Here is a 22,261-nt window from a genome sequence, read left to right on the forward strand (position 1 = left end):
TATGCTGAAACGAGTCCGACCCCATCTTGCAGATTATAAGACTTATAGGATCTGCTGCTACTGCCTTGGTGCCAGATACCACAGGGCACTTTTAGAGTCCGTGCAGTCCATGTCTCGATGAGTCAGAGCAGCATGAGGGGGACCTACATAAGATTGTAGTCTTAGCCAGGGAGTTTAGTTCTGTAGCTCTGGTTGATTGGTGTATCTTGCTCCCATATACACTCTGCTTTTGTTTTAACTAGGTGTGCCTAATAAGTCAGTCTGACAGTTGATAAAGCCTTTCTTCATGAAGGTTATAATGTTCAGTTTTAGAGAGGTGTTGCTTCAACTGCATGCTCATTTTGGAAGCTGTAGTTTGTGGTGCTGCTGTTACACTGTGTTGCATGATACAGAGAGGTGTTTCTATTATTTTGTCCAGCCCATTTATATCAGTGAGGGTAAAATGAACAGCAGAAACATCTCTCTGTATCATGCAACACATTAATTTAAATTCATGCAGCACAAGCTTTATGAACAAGTCTGGTCACTGGTGTTGAATGAGCCCAAATTTTGAAAGTAATCCACACCAATGTGTTGCTCTGTACTCTGCATTCTCAGACTCTAAAGCAGCCTTCTGTTCTCACTAATCCATTTCAGAAACTAGTTTGTGTCATGTTTGTATTTGGGGGAAACATTAAGCTGTGCAAAGCAAAGCACAAATGTTCGGGTTATAGGCTACACTTCCGTCCCTCACTGTGCAGGTGCAACCAACCAGCAGGAGTCACAAGAGGCAACCAGGATATGGAACTCTCCCACCAACCAACCACACAACTGAGCTGCAGATTCTTCTATCAGAAATCAATCCCCAGATCTTTAAACTCACCCCTTTACCTCCCATGAAGTGGGAGATTACTGTACACCAAGTCAGATCATTGCATTCAACCTCCCTACCCTCAAACTCTTGAGAGTTTAGAATTACACTGGCTTCTAGAGAAACCTGAGCCAATCAGCCAGATGGTTGCGCTGTAGTAAATATCCAAAAATGCAATTTTGGAAAAGCCATAAGTCCTAGTGTGGCCAGTTTATGCAACTTAGCATGAACTGAAAAACAGTAATAGGAATAGAACTAATTGGATTTTAACTCTGAGATGGAGATACATATTTCTCTTCTAAAAGTACAGGATCAGTTAAAAAACATGGCCGCCATCAGTCAATATATCATTACAAATGTTGGGCTTTGACAGGAAATTGCCATAACTCATTAAATATTTGTCTACTTGTCATAAAACTTTGTAGTCACAGTTTTCTACTGAAGCATTTTGAGTCACAAATTCCATGAATGCCATATTGATTGGTGAAAGTGGGCCTGGCCTTTCACATATTTGCTGTAACACAAGAATGAATAGATCAATCCTGATTAAACTCACTGAAAACATCCTGCACAACCCCTTGAACATACACACCAAGTTCCATTCAAATCTGATAAACTTTTGATGAACTTTTAATGTGTATTTATTGAAATGCTGGAATGATGAAATAAGTGTGTGACTGGTCTCACTCATTCTTTAACCAGAATTCAACCAGCTTTTGTGGCTTTGCTCAGCTATATGTTGTGATGAAAACACATTTCTAACCATTTATGACTGCACTACTGAATAATTTTATAGTAACAATGGATCAACTGACTACATGTAATATGAAAGGGGTTGCTGGTAGTGATGAATCCAGAGAATCTGGACAACTCTGTTGTTCCTCTCAGCTTTACAGAGCATTTTGGTATCTAGTCCTTCTGAAATTATGCACCATTGCTGAGGAACCAACACAATCTCACAGCAGTTTGTGATGAATGTCATGAAAAATTTATCTATTAGTCATGTACATGGATATGAATTAGGGTGTAACGATTCACTCATGCGCACGATGCATTGGACTTTAATGAAACAAATCGATGCAGCACTAGCGTATCGATACATCTCGTTAGGATGTGCATACGTTTAATTTTGCCATCAGGGAGCTGCCACTGTAACTTTCCTCCGTCTTCTCTCTCCTGCTGTCTCTGCCTGCACCGCTCTCACTGGACGCCCGCTGCCGTGCTCACAAAACAAGCGCTCCCTCTCCTGTGTCTCCTCTTCATTTGCTCAAAACAGATGGTGCTGAAAACAGCGACAAAAGTGACATTGTACCACGTCGCACCACCAAACTTTCACAATGTGCAAGTGTAGAATAAGTGTGTGTTCTAGAAGAAAGATGAGAAACGCTGCTGCAGATAATTTATGTAAAACATGTCAGACAGCAGAGTACAGATACATGAGTCTGAGCCACAGAGACGTCATGTCACTGTGAGAGCAGGTAACACTTCACTGTTCCTCCACACTGATCAGAACCACAGCACTCTTCATATGAAACAGAGCAGCAGATCATCTTACTGCAGAAATACTCAGATTTTACAAAGTTTTAAAGTTTCTCATTTATCTCATCTCATTTACACATGAGACTCATAATAAGATATAAACATAACTGGAATATGTCTCTGTCTCTACTCAACTATCAGGATTTTTTGGCAACTAACAGCACTCTACAAATGTAGCATTAATTGAATCAAAATGTAAAGACTGACACATTGCATTGTCTTGTATTGCATCGTATCGTATCGAACTGAATCTTTGGCCACTTAAAGATTTATAAAATATATTGTATCGCTGAACATGTATCAAGATACGTATCGAATCGTCTCAGTCAGTGTGATACACCTAATGTGTATTTTTTCCCCTGACATTCAGCACGACTTTCAAGCTAATATATTATCCACCATAGTTCCACTGAGCCAATAATCTTTAGTATATACTTTGTTGGAAAACAACAAAAACAAAACTCTAAAACCCATTCATAGCAGTGACTCTGGCAGCTTGGTGGAAATCCAATTAAAATCACTGGACACCACACATCTCGAAATAAAACTACCCCAATCTGGCACAACCTAGACTTTCAGATCAAGAATAAACCAATTTCTTTCAGTTTATGGGGGAAAAAAGTAGGAAAAATTACACATTTGGAACACCTCTTTCATCATGTCTCACTCTACAAAAACTGAAACAGAAATATGATATCGGTGGTGACAGCTTCTTGCAATATTTACAACACCCCCAGTGTTCAATCAACCCAAACTTATAACCGCTCAAAAAAGATCCTTTACAAAAATGTGCAATCTTTGAGTAAAAACAGACAATAATCTCCCACAACCAGGAAAAGATCTAGCTGTTACCATCAATCTGCAACATGTTCTCAATGTCCCCTAATCCAAACTGGAACTTTCTTTGCAGTGCACCTCACCCATTAAACACTACATGAAATAGGACTGACAGACAACAACACCTGTACACATCCGTCATATATGTCATATATATATATATATATATATATATATATATATATATATAATGTAGTTTTTTTTACCCAAACCACCTAAACCTAACTAAGTAGGTTTGTTGTGTAGATCTAACCAAACTGCAACCATTTTACAATGTAAACTATATGTGTCACATGAGTTATGTAGTCATGCAAGTGATGTTATGTCCGTCAGGTGACATATGTAATGTACTTACTTTAACCCAAACCACAATCTTTTGCTAACCCTAACCAAGTAGTTTTATTGCTTAAACCTAACAAAGTGGTTTCTGTACCTGAACCTAACCAAGCTGCAATGTCCATAATTATGTCATGTGACAAAATAGTTAGGGTAAACCTGTCACTGCTGTTAGTTCCCACCAGTAATACTGTCAGTTTTGGAGCAATTGACTATCGACCAATTCTGGCGTTTAGGTATGAGGATGTGTTGGACTTGGCCCTGACCACCAATTCAAACATTCTGGACAAACATGAAACATAAAATATCATCAACCACTGGTCGCAGGATTCCTCTCATCACATCTGTATATGTTGGGAGATCTTCCATCAGTTGAACCACCACTGAAATATGAACAACCCATACTGATCACCTTAGAAATTGCTAAAAAGACAATATTACTAAGCTGGAAAGACAGAAATAACCTCTCAACATCTCAATGGCACCATCAAGATACAAAAACAACTTTAAAATTTCTTAAAGGCAGATATGACTTTTTACTTTTTTCTCACCATTAACCACAAGATGGTATATTATACAGAATCATTGGGGAAGTCATCCACATGAACTGTTTGGAAAGGGGCAGGTGCTTTCAAAAAATACTTGGCAGGCGATTGGATGAACCATCTGTTACGTCTAACATAGGCTAACTTCAACCAATCAGATCAACTCACCAAGCCGAAGCCGGCGGGAAGAAGAGCGAAAACATCTTTTACATTGAGAAAAGCCTCTTCTTTCAATAAAGTAATCCTCTCCAGTTCTGATATAACTGATGCTATCACAGTATCTACGCTAACCTCTTCAGGAGCCACCATTGTTTGTTCGAGATGAGTCCTTTCCATGGACACTTCTTGCTGTCAGCACACCTAGAACCATACCTGAAGTCCATCCTAGTCCCTGCTGATTGGCAACCTTACCATACCCTCACAGTAGAGGCTCCTAGAAACTCTTACATGTGACTGTCCTATGTCTACATATTTCAGATTTTTTTTTTTTATGTAGGAGGTATCTATGGGATGATAGTACAGCTACAAGGACTGGCATTTCACTGTTATGTCATGCCTGAAAGAATTCAAGTCATCAGAAATATTATGAATCACCACATTCTACAATACATCCTGTCTGAATGTGTCAGAATGTGGGAGCCTGCATTGACAGATATGTGAGTAAACACAGCAGAGTTTAGAGAACAGTCCAGGACAGTGTGTGAGTGTAATCAATGATTTTGTGCCTGTAAAGAGGAGCTGTGAGAATCGAGTGAGCAGCGGGGCTTCCTCCTCTCACCGTCTTCAAAGCTGCTTTCGCTATGTTTTGGCAGGTTTTATCCCTCACATGCAGACTCCAGCAGAGAGCAGAACAAATTACCCTGGCCCTGACCTGGGAGTGGAGTGTCAACCTGTTCGACCCCACCGTCAGGATACTTTACACTGTGATTCTACAGGTTTCCATATGTCTGATGATGTAAGATACACGACAGAACAGCTGGATTTTAGAGGTGTTTCTTTTAAATCAGAGATTGTTAATCAGACTCTTTCTGGCATATGTTAAGAGTGAAAGAGTTATTGGTGTCATGCCAACACAGCCCTGGGGAAGTTGGCACATGCTCGTGTCGGGCTTCTGGGGTTTTGCCAGCAGTGCATATATTATGCAGCACTAAAACTGAGCGTTTGGCTGCAAGGCTAAAAGCAAGGTGGGAAATGAACTTTTTAAAATGTGAACACCCACCAGCCACTGACAGATTAATGTTCAAATTCAACAACCACTTGATAGTAAATCATTATTTTGTATCTGAAATCGACCAGTTCATTTCATATTTTACCAGAATTTGGCTGGTGGCTGGTGCTAATTTCCCACCGTGCTAAAGGTTAGGTGTGTGGGCCCACCTGCTTCCTATCTGCACCCAGAGAGTTCATTTTGTAGACATTAAACACATAAAAACAAAATTCTGCATGAAAAAGGGGGAAAACTTTACAATCCTCTCATCGTAGCATTCAAATATTGTGTATCTGTCTAACCCCCCTCCAAAAAAAACAACAACAAAACAAAAAAACTTTACACTACACCACAGGTCTGCAAACATTTTTGGACTAACAGGAAAAAAGGAAAATCTGTCTGGAGCTGCAACTATTAAAATATCTACTTTCCTCTGAGACATTGTTTTTTATTTGGCTTCCATAGCTAGCCTGGGGAGAATTGAGACTAGCCATCGGCAAAATTTAGAGAAAACTATGCCAAATTGTAGCTTTAGGCTAGGACACACTTGCCAACCCTTCCAATTTCCCTGGGAGACTCTTGTTTTTCATTGCCCTCTCCTAGTATCCTCCTGGGATCACAATTCTCCTGTATTTCTCCTGATTTAACACATTTGTACTCTTTTGCTTACTTAAAGCTTTAAAAAAGGAGAAGATTTTTCGAAGAGCAGCCTAAATTTATTATTGTTATATGTGCTGTATATTACTGTTATTTTAATCACTACCAGGCTAAATGCTATGGTCCCATTGTGTATTTAAGCTAGTAATTATCATTTATAAGTCATCTGCACACATCTGTTTGCAAATAAATGCTACTTACTATGTTATTTTCATTCTTTAAAAGTTACCAGAATGCAGGAAACAAAGTCTATGAAACTCAAATTTTCTGTCCAGCTTGTAGAAATGCTCCCTATCTTTGAGGTCTGAGGTTGGCAATATAGGAAACACAGGCTAACTCAACTTTCTCATTTCTTATTTTAGCATCTCCCCGTTATCTCCTCAACACTCTCTGCTACTGCACAGCAAACTATTCCTTCCCCACCTTCATATGTCTGTTTTTACACCTCCTATCAGGAGCGCCTGAGATGTAATTCAGATCAGCTTTCCTCAACACTCTGTATAGACCAGCAAAACCAGGTCTGAGCTGATCATGTAGTCCTTGGACCAACACTACCACCAGGTCCCCTGGATCAAAGGTGCACCTTGCTGCCTTCTAATCATACCTGTCCTTCGTGTGGGTCTTTGCCCTTACCAGGCTCTTAGCAACCTCGCAGGCTTACTGCAGTCTGGGCCCAAAAGAAGAGACATACTGTAGGACATCTTACACCTGGTCTTAAGCTAGGTTTGTCTTAACTTGGCATTCAAAGTCCAACCTAATAGTTATGCCACTTGTACCATCAAGGTTTAAACCTTCTTCTTGGTAAGACTGGGTGTAAATCTTATACCTAGTCAGGTGTAAAGTCAAAATCTATTCTGATTAATACAGATATACAGCCTTGAATCATAGATACCTTCTATTCTGTGTAATGAATACTCAAAAAGATGAGTTATTCAACAGATCTGTGTGGAAAATTTAAGCAATGCAGGTGGGAAATGAATCACAGACAAAAGAATGAAATATCATTTGCAGAATTTACAAGAAGGTCCAAATAATTAAGAATTTGTCACAGACAGTATTTCATAAAGTGTATTAAGTTTCTCCTCACTCAACCAGGGAGGGAGTCTGGGGATAATGTGGTTATTAGTTCAGTGGTAAAATCAGTTAAAACTGTGTGCTCACTAACATCTGTACATCTATTTTATCTGAACAACCATTTATGTCTTCTGTTATTTCTCTCCAATCGATTGCTTCTTATTTGCTATTATGTTGGACTGCTGTGTTTTCTTATGCTGTCTGTACAACTCCAATAATTTTATTTCCTCAAAGCAAGAAGAAAGTGCCTTTTCTTTATCTTTGATCCTCCATAATGTTGCAAATTAGAAATGATTAGCTACAAATCAGCAAGACAGCAAGACAGTTCACAATCTATCCCAGCAATGCACACACCTAGGCAACAGCCATAGTTTTGTGGGCATTCACATGAACACACATTGCTAAGACCAGGCATAGTTAAGACTAGGCTAAAGTCTGGTTTGTACAAGTGACATGAAGTCCATTCTAAAGTCTGGTAAAACCTAACGTAGCAGTTAGGACCAGGCTTAGTAAAGACCAATAGGTTCAACCCACTCCTGGTGGCATTGATGTTACAACAGGATGAACTCAAAAGGGCTGAAACCCAGAGATTAAGTGAGGGTATCACAGACAGCAAATAACAACAGTGATTTGTGCTACAGTACAGGGTCCTGTTGGACTGTAGACAGGTTAGCCGTCACTCCTCACAAACATCAATAAGCCTCCGGCACCCGTTGGTTCTTCTTTGGAGCGTTTTTGCTGCTGCATGCATGCTCTGACCCAGTCCTCTAATCATTGTGTCTTTTCAAAGTTGCCAAGATCATTACCCTTGTCCATTTTTCCTGCTTCCAACACATGAAGTGACTGTTTGCTTCCTGCTAATACTAATATTAATAAAATGAATATATTCCACTTGACAGGTGCCACTGGAACGAGATGATCTATGTTATTCAGTTCACCTGTCAGTGGTTTTGATGCTGTGGCTGATTAGTGTAATTATCCTGGAAAAAGTGGTGCCTGGTGGCAGACAGATGAAAGTGGGGCTTATAGGGAACCAATTTAAATGGGATGATGTCATTATTTTATAGACATTACACTGCGCAATCAACATTTACTTTATAATGATAAGTTCAAGCAAAAAGTTGTCTATTTCCACTTTAATTGGCTCAAAGACACTGAGACTGCACTGATTATCACTTTGAGTGTATAATTTCTTTGAGAATCAAAACCTATGCAGACAGAATAATTTGCTATAATCACAAAAACTGTATACATATAAGTTTTAATGAACATCCATTCTGTGACAAGTCAGAGAAAAAAATGTAGAGAAACAGACTGGTCAAATTTATAATGCATTTATAAGTATATTTTAGCTAACCCGTCACTTTGTTCTCTTTGTGTCTTGCAGTTATGGCAGCTTTATATATGGGCCAGAGGCGCAACAAAGAGAAAGAGACTCTGATGACATCTAAAGAGGACATCCGTGACAATGTCATTCACTATGACGATGAGGGCGGTGGCGAGGCGGACACTCACGCCTTTGACATGGGCACTCTGCGCACCACACACTCGCAGCGCACCAGCACCCACAGCAGCACCTCCAAGAAGGAGAAAACAGGCTACGGAGACGGGGTCTTGCTGCATCTCAGCAGTCGCCCTGATGACATCAGGTCACCCGACATCCACTGTCAAACAGCCAGTGTCCTTGCTGCCATAAACAACAAGACGAACACGCTGTCCTCCCGTGGCAGGGTGACTGAGGACGACGCCGAGATGATCAGGGAATTCATCGAACAGCGGCTGGAGGAGAGTCAGCAGGGTTACGCCGCCCCGCCCTATGATTCACTGGCGACCTATGCCTACGAAGGCGAGGGATCAGTGGCCGGCTCGCTCAGTTCCATAGAGGAGCCGTGGGTAATTGATGAGTCGGGGGATTTTAGCTCCCTTGGTGACTGGGGACAGCCGTTCAAAACACTGGCAAGTATCCTGGACAGACAGCCACCCACTCTGACTGAGGAGAGCTGAGAGGACGTTGGAGACCAGAGAGACATTGGGTGGCCATGTGGGGATTAGCTTTCTTTTCTAGACATGTTTTTCTACTGTGACAGGCACTGGCTAGAATGATGTGAGGACTTTTTAGGAAGCTGTCCATGTGAAGTAGAGTTGTTGTTGGACTGGTCTGCTAGAGAGCAGAGAATCTAGCTACAGTTGCGTGGAAAGGTAAACTTGATAGCTCCTCAAAGTGCCTGAGGTACTATATGTTTACATGTATTTTAATTCATGATACTTAATAAAAAGTTCTTCAATGGATGTTTGGATTTCAGTGTTAGATTCTTAAGTCTCATTAAAACATTTCCTGACAGTGATTCAACCAGAAAATCGAATGCTGTTTGCTTTGCCTCGCTGAAGGCACCAGGAATCCAAAGAGTGAGTCATTCAGTCTGCCACTTTGGTCCAGTGCACAATATCTCAGCAAATATTGGATGGATTGCTGTGAGGTTTTCTACAGATATTAATAGTTCCCAAAGGAACCCACTGCCTTTGGTCATGCGCTGATTTTTCCTCAACACCTCCATGAAACTGCCATTTTTGTTTCAGAGTGTCTGAATAACCATTGGATAGATTGCTAAGTAATTTGGTACAGACATACATGTTAGTCCAATACTTTGGTTTATGACTAAACTCCTACAAAACTAGGGTGTTCCCATCATCCTCCACTGTGCTGTGCTAATTAGCTAAGTGTTGCTGTTGAGCGCAAACCTCATATCCCCATATTTTGACAATTTTGCTTATTTGTTTTTATAAATCAATGCTACTGGCCACCTGTTATGTCTGTCTATGGGTTTTCAAATATTTAGTCTTGCATAGCCTGGCTTCATGTGTACACATTCTTTTACAGGAGTAAAACACCCTGCCATGTTTGCATTTCTTTAACCAATAACAAAGGTTTTGGGTGGTGCTAAGCCCAGGATGCAGCAATGGTGCTGCTGCAAAATAGTGTCAAGGGGGAAGTTGTGTCAGTAGAATATTTGCATGTCTGCCATTTTCAGCACGTAGGTTGCAACTAGGAGTTTGTTGCCGTTTCCCAGGGACTATGATGATGTAGATAGCAGACATGGTGATGCCGCTTGAAGCGAGCAATCAGTGACAGAACTGCTATGTGCATTCCATGAGTCAGACTAATCAATGGAAAGGATTAAAAAGTGCTACTAACTCTGACTAAGCAGCATTCAATTTTTTTAATTTCCTGAAAAGCTACAGTTTTAGACATTCAAGGTTTCTGCCCGATGGCGAAAAAATGTTTCCTAATGTTGCAGGATTCAAAACTCCTCAAAACTAGAAAAACAGGCATAGTCAGAAAAATGTGGTGGTGTGATTTATTATGCCAGCCTCCCAAGATGCAAACAGTGATATTTACAAAATAAAGTGGAAAAAAAAGGAGGAAACAAACAGGCAAAACAAGATTAAAAAAAATGTCACAAAAAGAGTTCCTCAATAACTCAAATACCTTTTAAAGGGAAAAAAAGTACACAGGTCTGGAGGTCGAATAGATGTTACCTTCACTGTAACCAAAGCAGCCCCCTTTAAACCTGTTACCCCTCCCACTGGGCTTTAGTATTCACACGAAAAATCACAATCCCCACATTTTCTTACAAGATACACAATTTACAACTTCTTGAACTTCAAATATATATAAAGCAAAATGTTTCCCTTAAACCAACATAAGTAATTTGCAACAAAAGTTTACAAATTGGAAACATAGTCATGCAGGTCACATGGGCATGAAAACACACAAGAACAGACTATAACAGAGCAAAGTGTTATGCCCCTGTTTTGCCAACCAAACTCAGACAGCAGCAGACCACAGGGTGAATCTGCGATGCACTTCTATGTGGTAAGTGACAGGATGACTGTGAATGGATGCCTAAATGAAGGTAGAGCTACCAGATGTGCACCCTTTGTCGTGCTACGGAAAGGGAGAAGGAAAGAGGGATAATTGCAATTTTTAATTAATTAGTGAAAACAGGAGGGGAGCAGGGACTCTGTAGTGAGAGTGTGTGTGTGCGTGTGTGTGTGTGTGTGTGTGTGTGTGTGTGTGTGTGTGCTGCCCACAGTCAGCGAGGAAGCCACTCCGTCACATCATCGCCCTCCTTCTGGGGGTGGTCAGTGTGCAGAGCCACTCCATCCATATGTTAAACTAAGGACCTTTTCACACCAGAAAGTCCATAGTTTTTGATTTGTTTTGATCTGGATAGTTTTAGTTTTATATCCATTCTCGAGAACTGGGACAAATCATGTCCTACCAACAGAAACATTAAGAAGTCCAATTCCAATTCCCCTTTTCTGTGAACAACTGTTTTCAGACTTTATTTGCTCGCCATTTGCTTTAAATGTGGAGCAAATTGTCTGATTATGCAAACAACAGACAAGTCTAGACAAAGGAGAATAACAGATTCAGAATACAAATAAAAACAGATGGGCTGAGTTCAAAACATTTGGGCTGGATTTCATGTCCTAAACTCTGAGTGATCAGTCTGGGAAATGGCTTCCGTTTGGTGGGAGGACACAAGTGGAGAATGATGCTCAGCCACAGGTCACACGTTGACACTGATGAGTGGGCTGTGCACTAATTGTTCCTGTTTGTCCACAGTGATCATGATGCTGAGCCAAATGCAGGACCACAATGAATCTCAGACTTCTCAGGTTACCCATGTGTATTTAGGAAGCTGATTTTCTTATAGGAGTTCTCAGCATCACCGGAATGATCTAAGTATTTAATCTCCCTCTACCAGCTTTTACAAGGTTTTGCGGCTTTTCTGGTTATGGCTTTTCTGTTACAACCGTTCAATATTAGGACCCAAAAAACAAGCAAAGCCTGGAGACAGAGAAGTTTAGGCAATTTATTGTGGATAGTTGAGGGCGGTCTGAAGGCTTGGCTGAAATGGACTGGATGCAAAGGGCAAGTTATGGCTGAGCAGGGAAGGCAACGCAGCTGATGGTTGAACAATGCAAACTGGTGGCAGAAGATGGAGACGAGGCTGGTTGGAACTGGTGTTCTGGTGGAGATGGCGAGGAATTTTTCTTCTCTGAAGCACAGAGAAGGACTGATGTCCAAGAAAACACCCCAAAAAACACAATGGGCAAACTTCTCTGAAAAAGGGCCTAGATGTCAGTACAACAAGGAGACTGAACGATCTGGCAGAATCTAGATGTCTGAGCCGGGGTTATATACAGTGGCTTGATTAGTGGATTGGGTCCAGGTGAGCAGGACAGCAGCTGCAGAGGATCAGATGGACAGGCAGGTGGAGGGAACTGAGAGTCCACGCCCAGCAACAGAGGGACAGACTGAGACAAATGTGACACACTAGGGAGGGAAAACAGGAAACACAAGGGAAGGGAGTAGCGATGTGTCGGTCACAAACGATCCAGATCTTAGAGCCGGCTCTTTGAAGTGAACGACGGGAACCGGCTCTTGATTGGGAACCGAATTGTTTTTTTCTCCTCTTTTTTTCTGTTAAAGTCGCACGTGATTGGTGGTGTGAGTGTGTGTCCACACTGAGTAGAAGGGGGAGGGGAGGGGTTATAGACACACAACACAGTGAGCACATAAGCAAGTGGGAGGGAGACGAGAGAGAACATGTGCTACAGACAGAGACAACACGCTTGAAAGGTGAGAAAATACACTCGTTTGAGATGAACTGCGCCTCGCCTGAAAAGTAGACGAGATCAGGCGGCCACAGCAGGAAGTGGAGACGAAAATCTACAGTCAAGTTGGACAGTTTTCAACAGAGTCAAGAGAGAATAGAGGAAGAGACCACCTGTAGGTTACCTGTAGTCTACAGACCACGATCATAGCTGAAGAAATAAAGTGTGTTCTTGATCACTGATTGAGGTTAAAATAGAAGAGATCCCCCTTCTGATACATGTAACATCTGTTCTTTTATCTGCCTTGTAAAACCAAGTCATATATAAGTCATATATATAATCTTTATTATTATCAGACAAAATATCTGCTTGTTGACAGATTAAAACTTCATTACACAACACAAGACTAATATATCAAGTGTTAAATATTACAATTACACAGAAAATTAGTAATTAACATAATATGTGGTGTTTGTTGTCAAAAATATTGTAGTACTCTCCTCCATGTTGAGTATGTTGAGTGTATAAATAAAGCCATATAAATAATAAACATTTGATATAATGTATGTTTTTTACATTAGTAATTAATTTTACATTATTTTGGGTAATAAATTAATTTGAGAACAAAAAATCTGAGGAGCCACTTGGGAGCCAAAAGAGCCGGCTCTTTTTAGGAAGCCAAGCCAAAAGAACCAGCTCGCTAAAAAGAGCTGGAATTCACATCACTAGAAGGGAGAGGCAAAGCCCAAACTAACATTTTCACAGTGTTCTCTGCATTTGTTTCATTTAAATTCTTGCTCCTCAACCTCCAAACCAAGGTCGTCATGATTAGAAAAGTGCTAAAAAGGTGAAATACCTGCACCACATACTTATTGTAAGTTATTCACAAAGCTCTAATCAGTATTTTTTACAACAATAGACCTATTTTACTCCCTAAAACCTCAGTGGCCGTGGTTATGCAGAATGTGCTGTGTGCTGTGAGTACACAAAAAAAATTATTGGACTGTGTGACCAAATTTCTAAACTTAGAAAATGAGGCAAATTAGACTGAATAATGCACACATATGATATGAGATCAGTTTATATGATATTTTTAAGTCTTGTACGCTCGTTTGGGCAAAACATGCTACACTGATAACAGAATACCGACTGCACATCTTAGTATATTCCTGTTATTGGACATGTTTATCTTGTCAGTATATTTTACTGCTCTACAAAGGAAAAAGGCACGAACTTCCCAGAGTGCTGAACTGAGACAAATGAACTTTTCTTGTTCTTGAGCCAAAATAGTTGCAGGCAGATGATTTGATATGAGGCAGTTTTATAGCTTTATATCAGTTTATTATTCTTACAGATTAATTCTGACCTCTGATTTGAGCTTTGACCTTTGAAGTTTCTGTTGTCTGCCTTTGCAGAGCTTTATTTACAACATTTATTAGAATATAACGGCACACTTGTGATGTTCCAAGTAAATAATAAAATAAAATTATTTCAGTGGTTTTGGGATGTTTCTAAGCATTTGAGGCTGCTAAGATTTGCATTATAATAAAAGTAATAAAAATATTAAATACTATCAAACCTTTTACTCTAATATGACACTGATTGATTAATTTTAATGCATTTTCACATCTGGGATCAACACACACATCAAACACATTTGAGAGAGGAAATTTGTCTACATGACAAAGGATGTCACAAAAATAATTGTTGCTAATTTCTGGCAAAAAATATAAAATGTTACTGCCTTTTTCCTTTGTAGGACAGTTTAGCATTATTTAGTTCAGGGGTGTAGTGAGGATAAATGTAAGTAAACTCAGTTTATCTACCTCTTAGAAATGAGGCTGAGAGTTTTCTCATTTTAATTTTATTTTTGCGAAAAGAAGTACTGCATTATTATCACTACACCCCTGATTTAGTGATATTTTTTCAGAATAAGGTTATGATGCTCAATTTAAGAATTGATCAACAGTCAGGTAAAAGTCTTGTGAAACTCTGCAGGGAAGTCTGATGTTAATCCTGGAGTCAGCTAAATCTTGTGTCTTTGTAAATTGATAATCACACACTGTAAATATATTTAAAAAAGCAGCTTTGTTTGAAGTCATAGTCAGACATTAGGTCAAGTTACAGCAAAGGTTAAGGTTATTAAACCACTTTTTATATTACAGTTTTGCTAGTTTATCCAGAAATTGATGAGAAGACATCCAAGTTTTTTGGGAATCCCTTTTCACAGCAGCCTTTTTGACTTGATATAGTAGAGTGAACACACGTGTTACCAGTGATACTAATTAAGGTTCCACTCCCTTCAGGCCATTGGAGTCAAGGTGCTGCTATTGTGCATGCTGGCTCACTGGAAACGCTCTGCTACACTAAATGGAACAGGACCTTAACCCTTTAACAGGAACACTAAGAAATACATTTGCAAAAAATATTTATTGGCATAACTGTGTTCCCGGCTCTAAATTTAGAAACTTTTTTGTTTGTTTTCTTTCAGATTTTTTACTTTTTTTTTTTTAATTTACTAAACTTCAGACATTCAGGTAGCAGTTAGGGCTGCTATGTCTGTCTATGGGTTAGAACAGTTAGGGCAGTTTTAAGCATGAACTAACTCATATGAGGCATCAACATAAGTGCCTGATTAATGGAGCAAATGCATCCCCATTAATCAGATAGACTGAGTAAAGATATGGTTTCTCTCCCCAACTTTTTGTCTGTCTAAAACTAAACTTATGATCACACAGTCCCTGCAATCAGGTGATCATGTTGAAGCAGCTTATATCCATGATCATTTTAGCATTTTCAGCAACTGACAAAAAAAAACCCATCAACACTTTCTTGTTCTGCCTGTAGCAGAGCGATCTGAAGGGGAGGGAGGGCAGAGGGAGCGGTTTCGCCATGCCCACAGCCAAGGGGCCCACCTTGGACTCATTCTGCCTGACTGAACCTGTATTTGCCAGCTTTGGTAACCTTGTGCATCCCTACTTTCCAACCCTGAGACCTAAAGAGTTTAGGATTTTGAAAACAAAAATTTGAATGTCAGAGACTTTGTTTATTTTGTTTGCAAAGAATGAAAACGACATAATAAGTACGCTGCTAGAGCATTTTTATGTTAAGTACCTGTTATTCTCAGGAGAGAATACAGAATAAGTGAATGAATCTGTGTAAATCTCTGGCATTAACTGCTATTCATCAGTTTTCTTTCATGCATTTATTTTTTATCCTGCCCCTAAAAGAAAATTGATGCAGCAGATTTTACAAAAAAGCCCTTTCTTGTAACACTTTCCTCAGTCTGTTTTGGTGTAGTTGTTGTGTCCAGGTGGAAATGAGTAGACTTTTGAAGTTGGAGGGGTTTTACACGCTGTGTGAAAATTTGCATAAATCAGGATAAATACAGGAGAACTATGATCCCAGGAGGAAATAGGGAGAGGGCAGTGAAAAATCTTCTTAGCATATTTTACGAGGCTCTTCACTGATGATAGAGCGCATAACTGATCAAACCAACTTGTACTCAGTTCAACAGACCAGGACTTCTGCTCACACCACAACTGCTGAAATCGAGGATTCTTTTGTCAGTTTTTGCTGTGCATGTTTGTTTTTGAATTTCCCTCTATGAAAGATTACTGGGCCTGTGAGTCACGTGTCCCACCAGTGGCTGATTCCAGGCCATCGAGGCATTTCAAAGTGCAAAAGGCGTCCTTGACCCACTTTCTCCATTTGGGATGTTTATAGATGTCTGACGAGACCTCAACCAACCTATTCTTGATCCTCCATTTCTTGTCGGTGGTGGTAAATCTTGACTGGGTGGAGGAACATACTCTGCATTGTTGTCATCCTCTGGATCATTGAGATCTTCAGCCTCAGCATCACATGGAGCAACAGGTGAAACTTGCAGCAGTACTACCTGAAGGCCTGCGGTGTCCATAAAATGTGCAACAGTCTAATATGTCCATTATGGACATAGGAAACATTGCTTTACACAAAAAGGACATTAATCAGGTTTGTAACTGGAACACCTGCAACCACACCATTAGACTTGGAAGAGCAGTGTGCTTTGCATCCCCACTTCTTGATCATACAACTTTGCTATTTTATAAACATTTGAACTAGTTTGGATCAAAAATTGTTCATAATCATAATTAAATCAAACATGTTTAATATTATTAGAAGGTAGGTGTGCTCTCTCCAGCTTCATACAGGAATCAACAAATGTAGTTACTTTAGTAACAGCTGAAAAAAACTCCTCAGTGTTATGAGTGTGTGTATGCATCTGACCTACCAACCAGCATCTATATCTAGTGAGAAATCTTTATTTAGAAACAGTTCTTCTTTTCCCACTACAATAGCACAGCTAACCAATGGAGGATGGTGATGACTTGAGTCTTAAATGTAATGTTTGTACAGATATACAGTTATCTTTATATATTATATTGATGCCGAATTGACAAGACTGTCAACATATGAGGACTTCCATGTTGTGTTTCTGTGTGTTTTTCTGGACATGTAAGGATTTGTTAATATGTTATACTTTTTAAAGGGAGTTTGGCATAATAAACACTTTTTGAGCAAACTGACCAATAAATTAGAATGATGATATCATGCATGATTCTACATGAAGCAGAGCCATTAAAACATGAAGAGGTGGGATTGGATGAGGCCAGTCCAAATGAATAATGCCAAGGCCAAATTTTGTTTCTAGTCCGATCCTGTCAGTGGATATAATCAACATTACACACTCCACTGTGTGGTTACAATGCACATTAAAGGGTTAATTAGCATCGCTGCTTACACCTGTCCTTACCCCGTTATTTCACATCAATCTAGCTGCTGTGAAAAAAGGTCTGTTGATATCTCACATCAGAATGTTTCCAGCTGCAGTAGGCAGCTGTATTCAGTGATCTGACAAACAAAGTGACTTGCTGGTGAACATAGTGGAGCAGTTTCTCTCAGGAAAGGAGACAAAACCAGACCTATAGAGGGGTTTCTTATATACAAATGCACACACATTTAGGGAAAAAACGGCTTTGGTAGCTGGTCAAAAGATTACAGTCAGCAGTTGTAATCAAGTTCATTTTGCATGATTTCTAAATCTTTTTTTGACTCAATCATAACAGGATCTGCTTGTTTGTCATATCATATTAATACATTGTGTAAAATGTTAGCTAACAATAGTTGACTCTCAGTACAGTCATCAGCCCTCTGAATGAGGACCACTTTTACCCTTGATTCATTCACAATTTTCCATCTCTCTTTCATTCCTTCTCCCACCTCGTCAGCTGGTTGTAGGCATTCGCTTTCCTCTCAACTAATCCAGTCAGATTTCACCACAGTCTTTGTTAGCCAATCATTTTGATGCTGTCAAACTTTCAATCGATTCTTTCTCTGCACCGTCAGCTGTCATTGCAGACAATCACCGTGACCCTCCTCCACCCCAATTCACCCCCAGTTCATCAAGCCAGAAGCTTGAAGTCCTTTGTACCCAGTCTGCAGCATCTTCTCATCCCACAACCACCAGTGACTAAACCCTGGGGGGTTCCCTTTTCTACTGCAGCTTCATCACCCACTATTACTATGTACATGCATATGTATATTCACCACAACAGGATCTAACCTTTTGTTTAGCCAAAAGGAGCCAAATCACAAAGACTTTTTGTTATCTGTTAATGTTGCTCAACATAGCTGGTTCTATTGCTGACTGAGTCTGTTTATTTGACCATATCAGGAGCACGGTCATAATGTTAGTGCCAATAAGATAATTACCTCAAAGGAAAAAATCTTTACGACAAGGTTACTCTACGCCCTCCACATTTAAAAAAAAAACAAAAAACTGACAGCAACTGTCAACATCCTGTATAAGACATGAGGCATGTGTGACAGCTAGCTAGGTCTGTGACAGTGGGGAAATGACATTAGAAATAAACTCAGATTGCACCAATTACATCAATAAATTAGTTCTCAGTAATGGTGAGAAATCAGATTATCTATAGATCTACTCTGTATAGGAACATTCTAAGCCAGAGATCCAGAGAGAAAGAGTGAGACAGGAGGACAAACAATCTACTTACATACAGGCCACAGCAACAGCATGTCTAGAAGGGAACCCTTGATTTGTAAAACTCTTGCAAGATAGAGGTTTAGGCCAAAATAATCACTGTGGTGTGATTTCTCGCAGGTCTGGGGTTCCCTTCTAGACACAACTGTTCTCCTGATCCCTATGGTACGGTGGCCGACAAGTGCAAACGCGCTGCATATACAGACAGGCGCTGCAAATACAGAAACGCGCTGCATATAAGAAAACAGATGCAAAAGGAAAACGCTGCAAATACAGAAACGCGCTGCATAAACAGAAACATGCTGCAAATACATAAACGCTCTGCATATAGGAAAACAGATGCAAAACGAAAACGCTGCAAATACAGAAACGTGCTGCAAATGAGAAAAGAAATGCAAAACGAAAACGCCGCATATACAGTCACACAACGGAAGTGCTCCAGGGCTCTAGGGGCAGTGCTGAGCTTTCCCCCGAGAGACAGACAACGGACGAATCAACCTGTGGAGGAGAGGAATAGGCCTACGTGAGAAGTAGAAAGTTATTGGTGAGAGGAAAATTGGACATACAGTATACAGTAAAAGATGAGGGCCACATGTGGAAAAAAGAAAGAAAGAAAGAAAAAGAAAAAATAATACGTACTTTTTCATGTAGCCTCTCCCGCCTCCAATTTTGCTCTCACCAATAGGTGCGTTCGAGATGATCCAGGCCTGCGCAGAATCGATCAGCGGTGGTCGGCACACAATGCATGCCGGTTAGATTTGTGTCCGACTTGATCCCGACTTGCTCTGATGTCATGCACACGTAGGCAACGATAACCTCACGAGATCGAGGTGGCCGCAGTTTGTAGAGCCAGGCGCCGCAGCTGCCTTCCACCGACTGCAAACGCCTGGCTGTCACCTGATCGACAAGCTGACAGGCTCTGATTGGCTCTTAATTTTGACAACAAACACCACGTGTTGTATAAAATACTAATTTTCTGTGTAATTGTAATATTTAATGCTGGACATATCAGTCTTCTGTTGTGCAATGAAGTTTTAATCTGTCAGCAAGCAGATATTTTGTGTCTGATAATAATAAAGGTTATATATATATATATATATATCTATGACTTATCAAAAGAACAGTTTAGTTCTTTACAAGGCAGATAAAAGAACAGATGTGTCAAAAGGAGGATCTCTTCTATTTTAACTTCAATTAACGATCAAGAACACACTTTATTTCTTCAGCTATGATCATGATCTGCAGACGACAGGTAACCTACAGGTGATCTAACAGGATGTTCGTGTCTCTTCCTCTAGTCTCTCGTAAGTCTGTTGAAAACTGTCCAACTTGACTGCAGCTTTTTGTCTCCACCTCCTGCTGCGGCCTCCTGATCTCGTCTGCTCTCCAGGCGAGGCGCAGTTCATCTTGAACGTACCTAATAACTTTCTACTTTTCACGTAGGCCTATTCCTCTCCTCCGCAGGTTGATTCGTCCGTTGTCTGTCTCTCGGGGGAAAGCTCAGCACTGCCCCTAGAGGCCTGGAGCACTTCCGTTGTGTGACTGTATATGCGGCGTTTTCGTTTTGCATTTGTTTTCTCATTTGCAGCGCGTTTCTGTATTTGCAGCGTTTTCTGTTTATGCAGCACGTTTCTGTATTTGCAGCGTTTTCTGTTTATGCAGCACGTTTCTTTATTTGCAGCGTTTTCCTTTTGCATCTGTTTTCTTATATGCAGCGCGTTTCTGTATTTGCAGCGCCTGCCTGTATATGCAGCGCGTTTGCACTTGTCGGCCACCGTACTATGGTGTTTGCAGAATAAGTTGCTTAATTTGTCACTGCTCACTTTTTAAAGGTAAAGTTGCTAAAAGTGTCTGAAAAGTTGTTAAATACATTGGCAACACTGACTGTTAAGAGGATGAGTGCCTGCCCTCTAGTTGCATGAATATCTTTGTGATGATGTTGCACTGAAATCCATCTATAAGGAAAATGAATATGTCACAGAATGCAGAATGTGGTAATATCTATATTGTGAATTTTGTATGATATTTGCCTGTGTGTCTAATAACATTGCTGTGAAATATGAAAGAGATGTACAAATGACTGAATGGTCTGAACGTCACAGTGGACCTTTCGCTGATTGACACACCTGCTGATCAGTGATCTCATTCAAAAATTGTCCCTCCCACTCCTCATAAGGAAACGTTGGGTCTCTTACTTGGGCGCTCAGATACTCACAGGGGAAAGGCTCCTGTAGCCTGCTGCTGAAAGCTGCTGCCATCTCCCCTCATCGTGGACTGGATCTACACTTCTCCTCACACTGCTGTGGACGGGCTCGCCTCCCCTTTTACTGGTGAGGCTGATCTCCAGGCACTGATGTGCTTCAGCTTAAGGAAAGCAATCTTTTTCTCCTCACCGGGTGTGTGTAAAGTCCTCCTGAGTTAGCTGAGTGTATCTGAGTCCTGCTGTGTTGAGGGTATCGAGTCCAGAGTGTGACGACAGAGCAGCATATCTATTGATGGGCACACATGACACTGTTTAAAGGGAGGCGATCACGACTAGACAGTCAGATCTTCTTTAAATTTGCTGGCTAAAAGGTAGGCTCCTCTCCTCTGATGGCGGCAGGCTGGCTACATAGAAGCCCTGACGTTGGATTTTGGCCTAGGAGTTGAGTGGACTGGACTTTTGGGTATCTCAGAATCTATTCTTTGGGTATCTATTCAGACAGTGCTTTTATTCTGATCTCTTTTTTTCAGGAACTCATTCATGAAATCAAGAAATAGAAAAAAAAATCATTTATACATAATTTTGTCATACAGCTTAAACCCTGACAATGCTTGTACTTTACTAGTTTATCATCATATATTTTGTAAATTTTTAATCTGAAATGTAAACAGTAAATATAGCTGTGTGTAAATTACTCCCTACTCCTGCACTGGTCTGGTCAGTGGTCACCTCTCCAAACCTGTGCCTGTGTCATGATTTGTTTTTGTCCAGATGACATGTTTTTCTTTGGCCGGTTTCACCTTTCATCTGCATTTTTGTAGCTTTATTAGCTACTACAATGCAGATGGATGTATGCAGCCATAGACTGAATGTTAAATAGGTTGTAATCCTGTTTAATATATGAGCCACGGTTGAAGCAAGTTGTTTCCTCCCGTTGCCTCCTCCCCAGACTCAGGGAAGCTCAAGCAAGCTGCAGAAACTCTGCAGGATTACAGGACGGACACAACCTTGTAAACTGACAATACAAGCAAAGACCACTCTAAGTTGATCAGCTGTTTATAACTGAGTTGTCTGTCAGTGTAAAGTTTAGCCTGTTAACACTCTGGGCCCCGTTTCCCAGAGCCTTCGTAGCGCTACGTGCGTCGTAAGTTGTATCTTAAGGTCTCCCCAACTCTGGGAAACAGCCCGGGAGACCTTAAAATACAACTTGCGACGCACGTAGTGCTATGAAAGCTCTGGGAAACGGGGCCCTGGACAGTAAGTTAAGTTTCTGCCTGTCTCACTGCCTGCCAAACTCCATTAACATTTTGTTCAATTTAACAGTTATGAACATCTACAAGTT

General features: G+C 40.5%; 1 protein-coding gene across 1 annotated transcript in view; it reads left to right on the top strand.

Moving 5' to 3' along the window:
* The window catches only part of LOC146318420 (cadherin-12-like), a 165,611-nt gene extending 156,277 nt beyond the window's left edge, over window positions 1-9,334 (top strand). The window contains exon 13 of the mRNA XM_084732514.1: window positions 8,433-9,334. Within this exon, the coding sequence (XP_084588640.1) occupies window positions 8,433-9,049 (617 nt within the window). The 3' untranslated portion in view covers window positions 9,050-9,334. The remainder of the gene's footprint in view (window positions 1-8,432) is intronic.
* Window positions 9,335-22,261: the final 12,927 nt, after the last annotated feature.

Source organism: Lutjanus erythropterus, chromosome 12 (genome assembly GCF_056507025.1).
Source record: "Lutjanus erythropterus isolate fLutEry1 chromosome 12, fLutEry1.hap2, whole genome shotgun sequence".
NCBI classification, from domain to species: Eukaryota; Metazoa; Chordata; class Actinopteri; order Lutjaniformes; family Lutjanidae; genus Lutjanus; species Lutjanus erythropterus.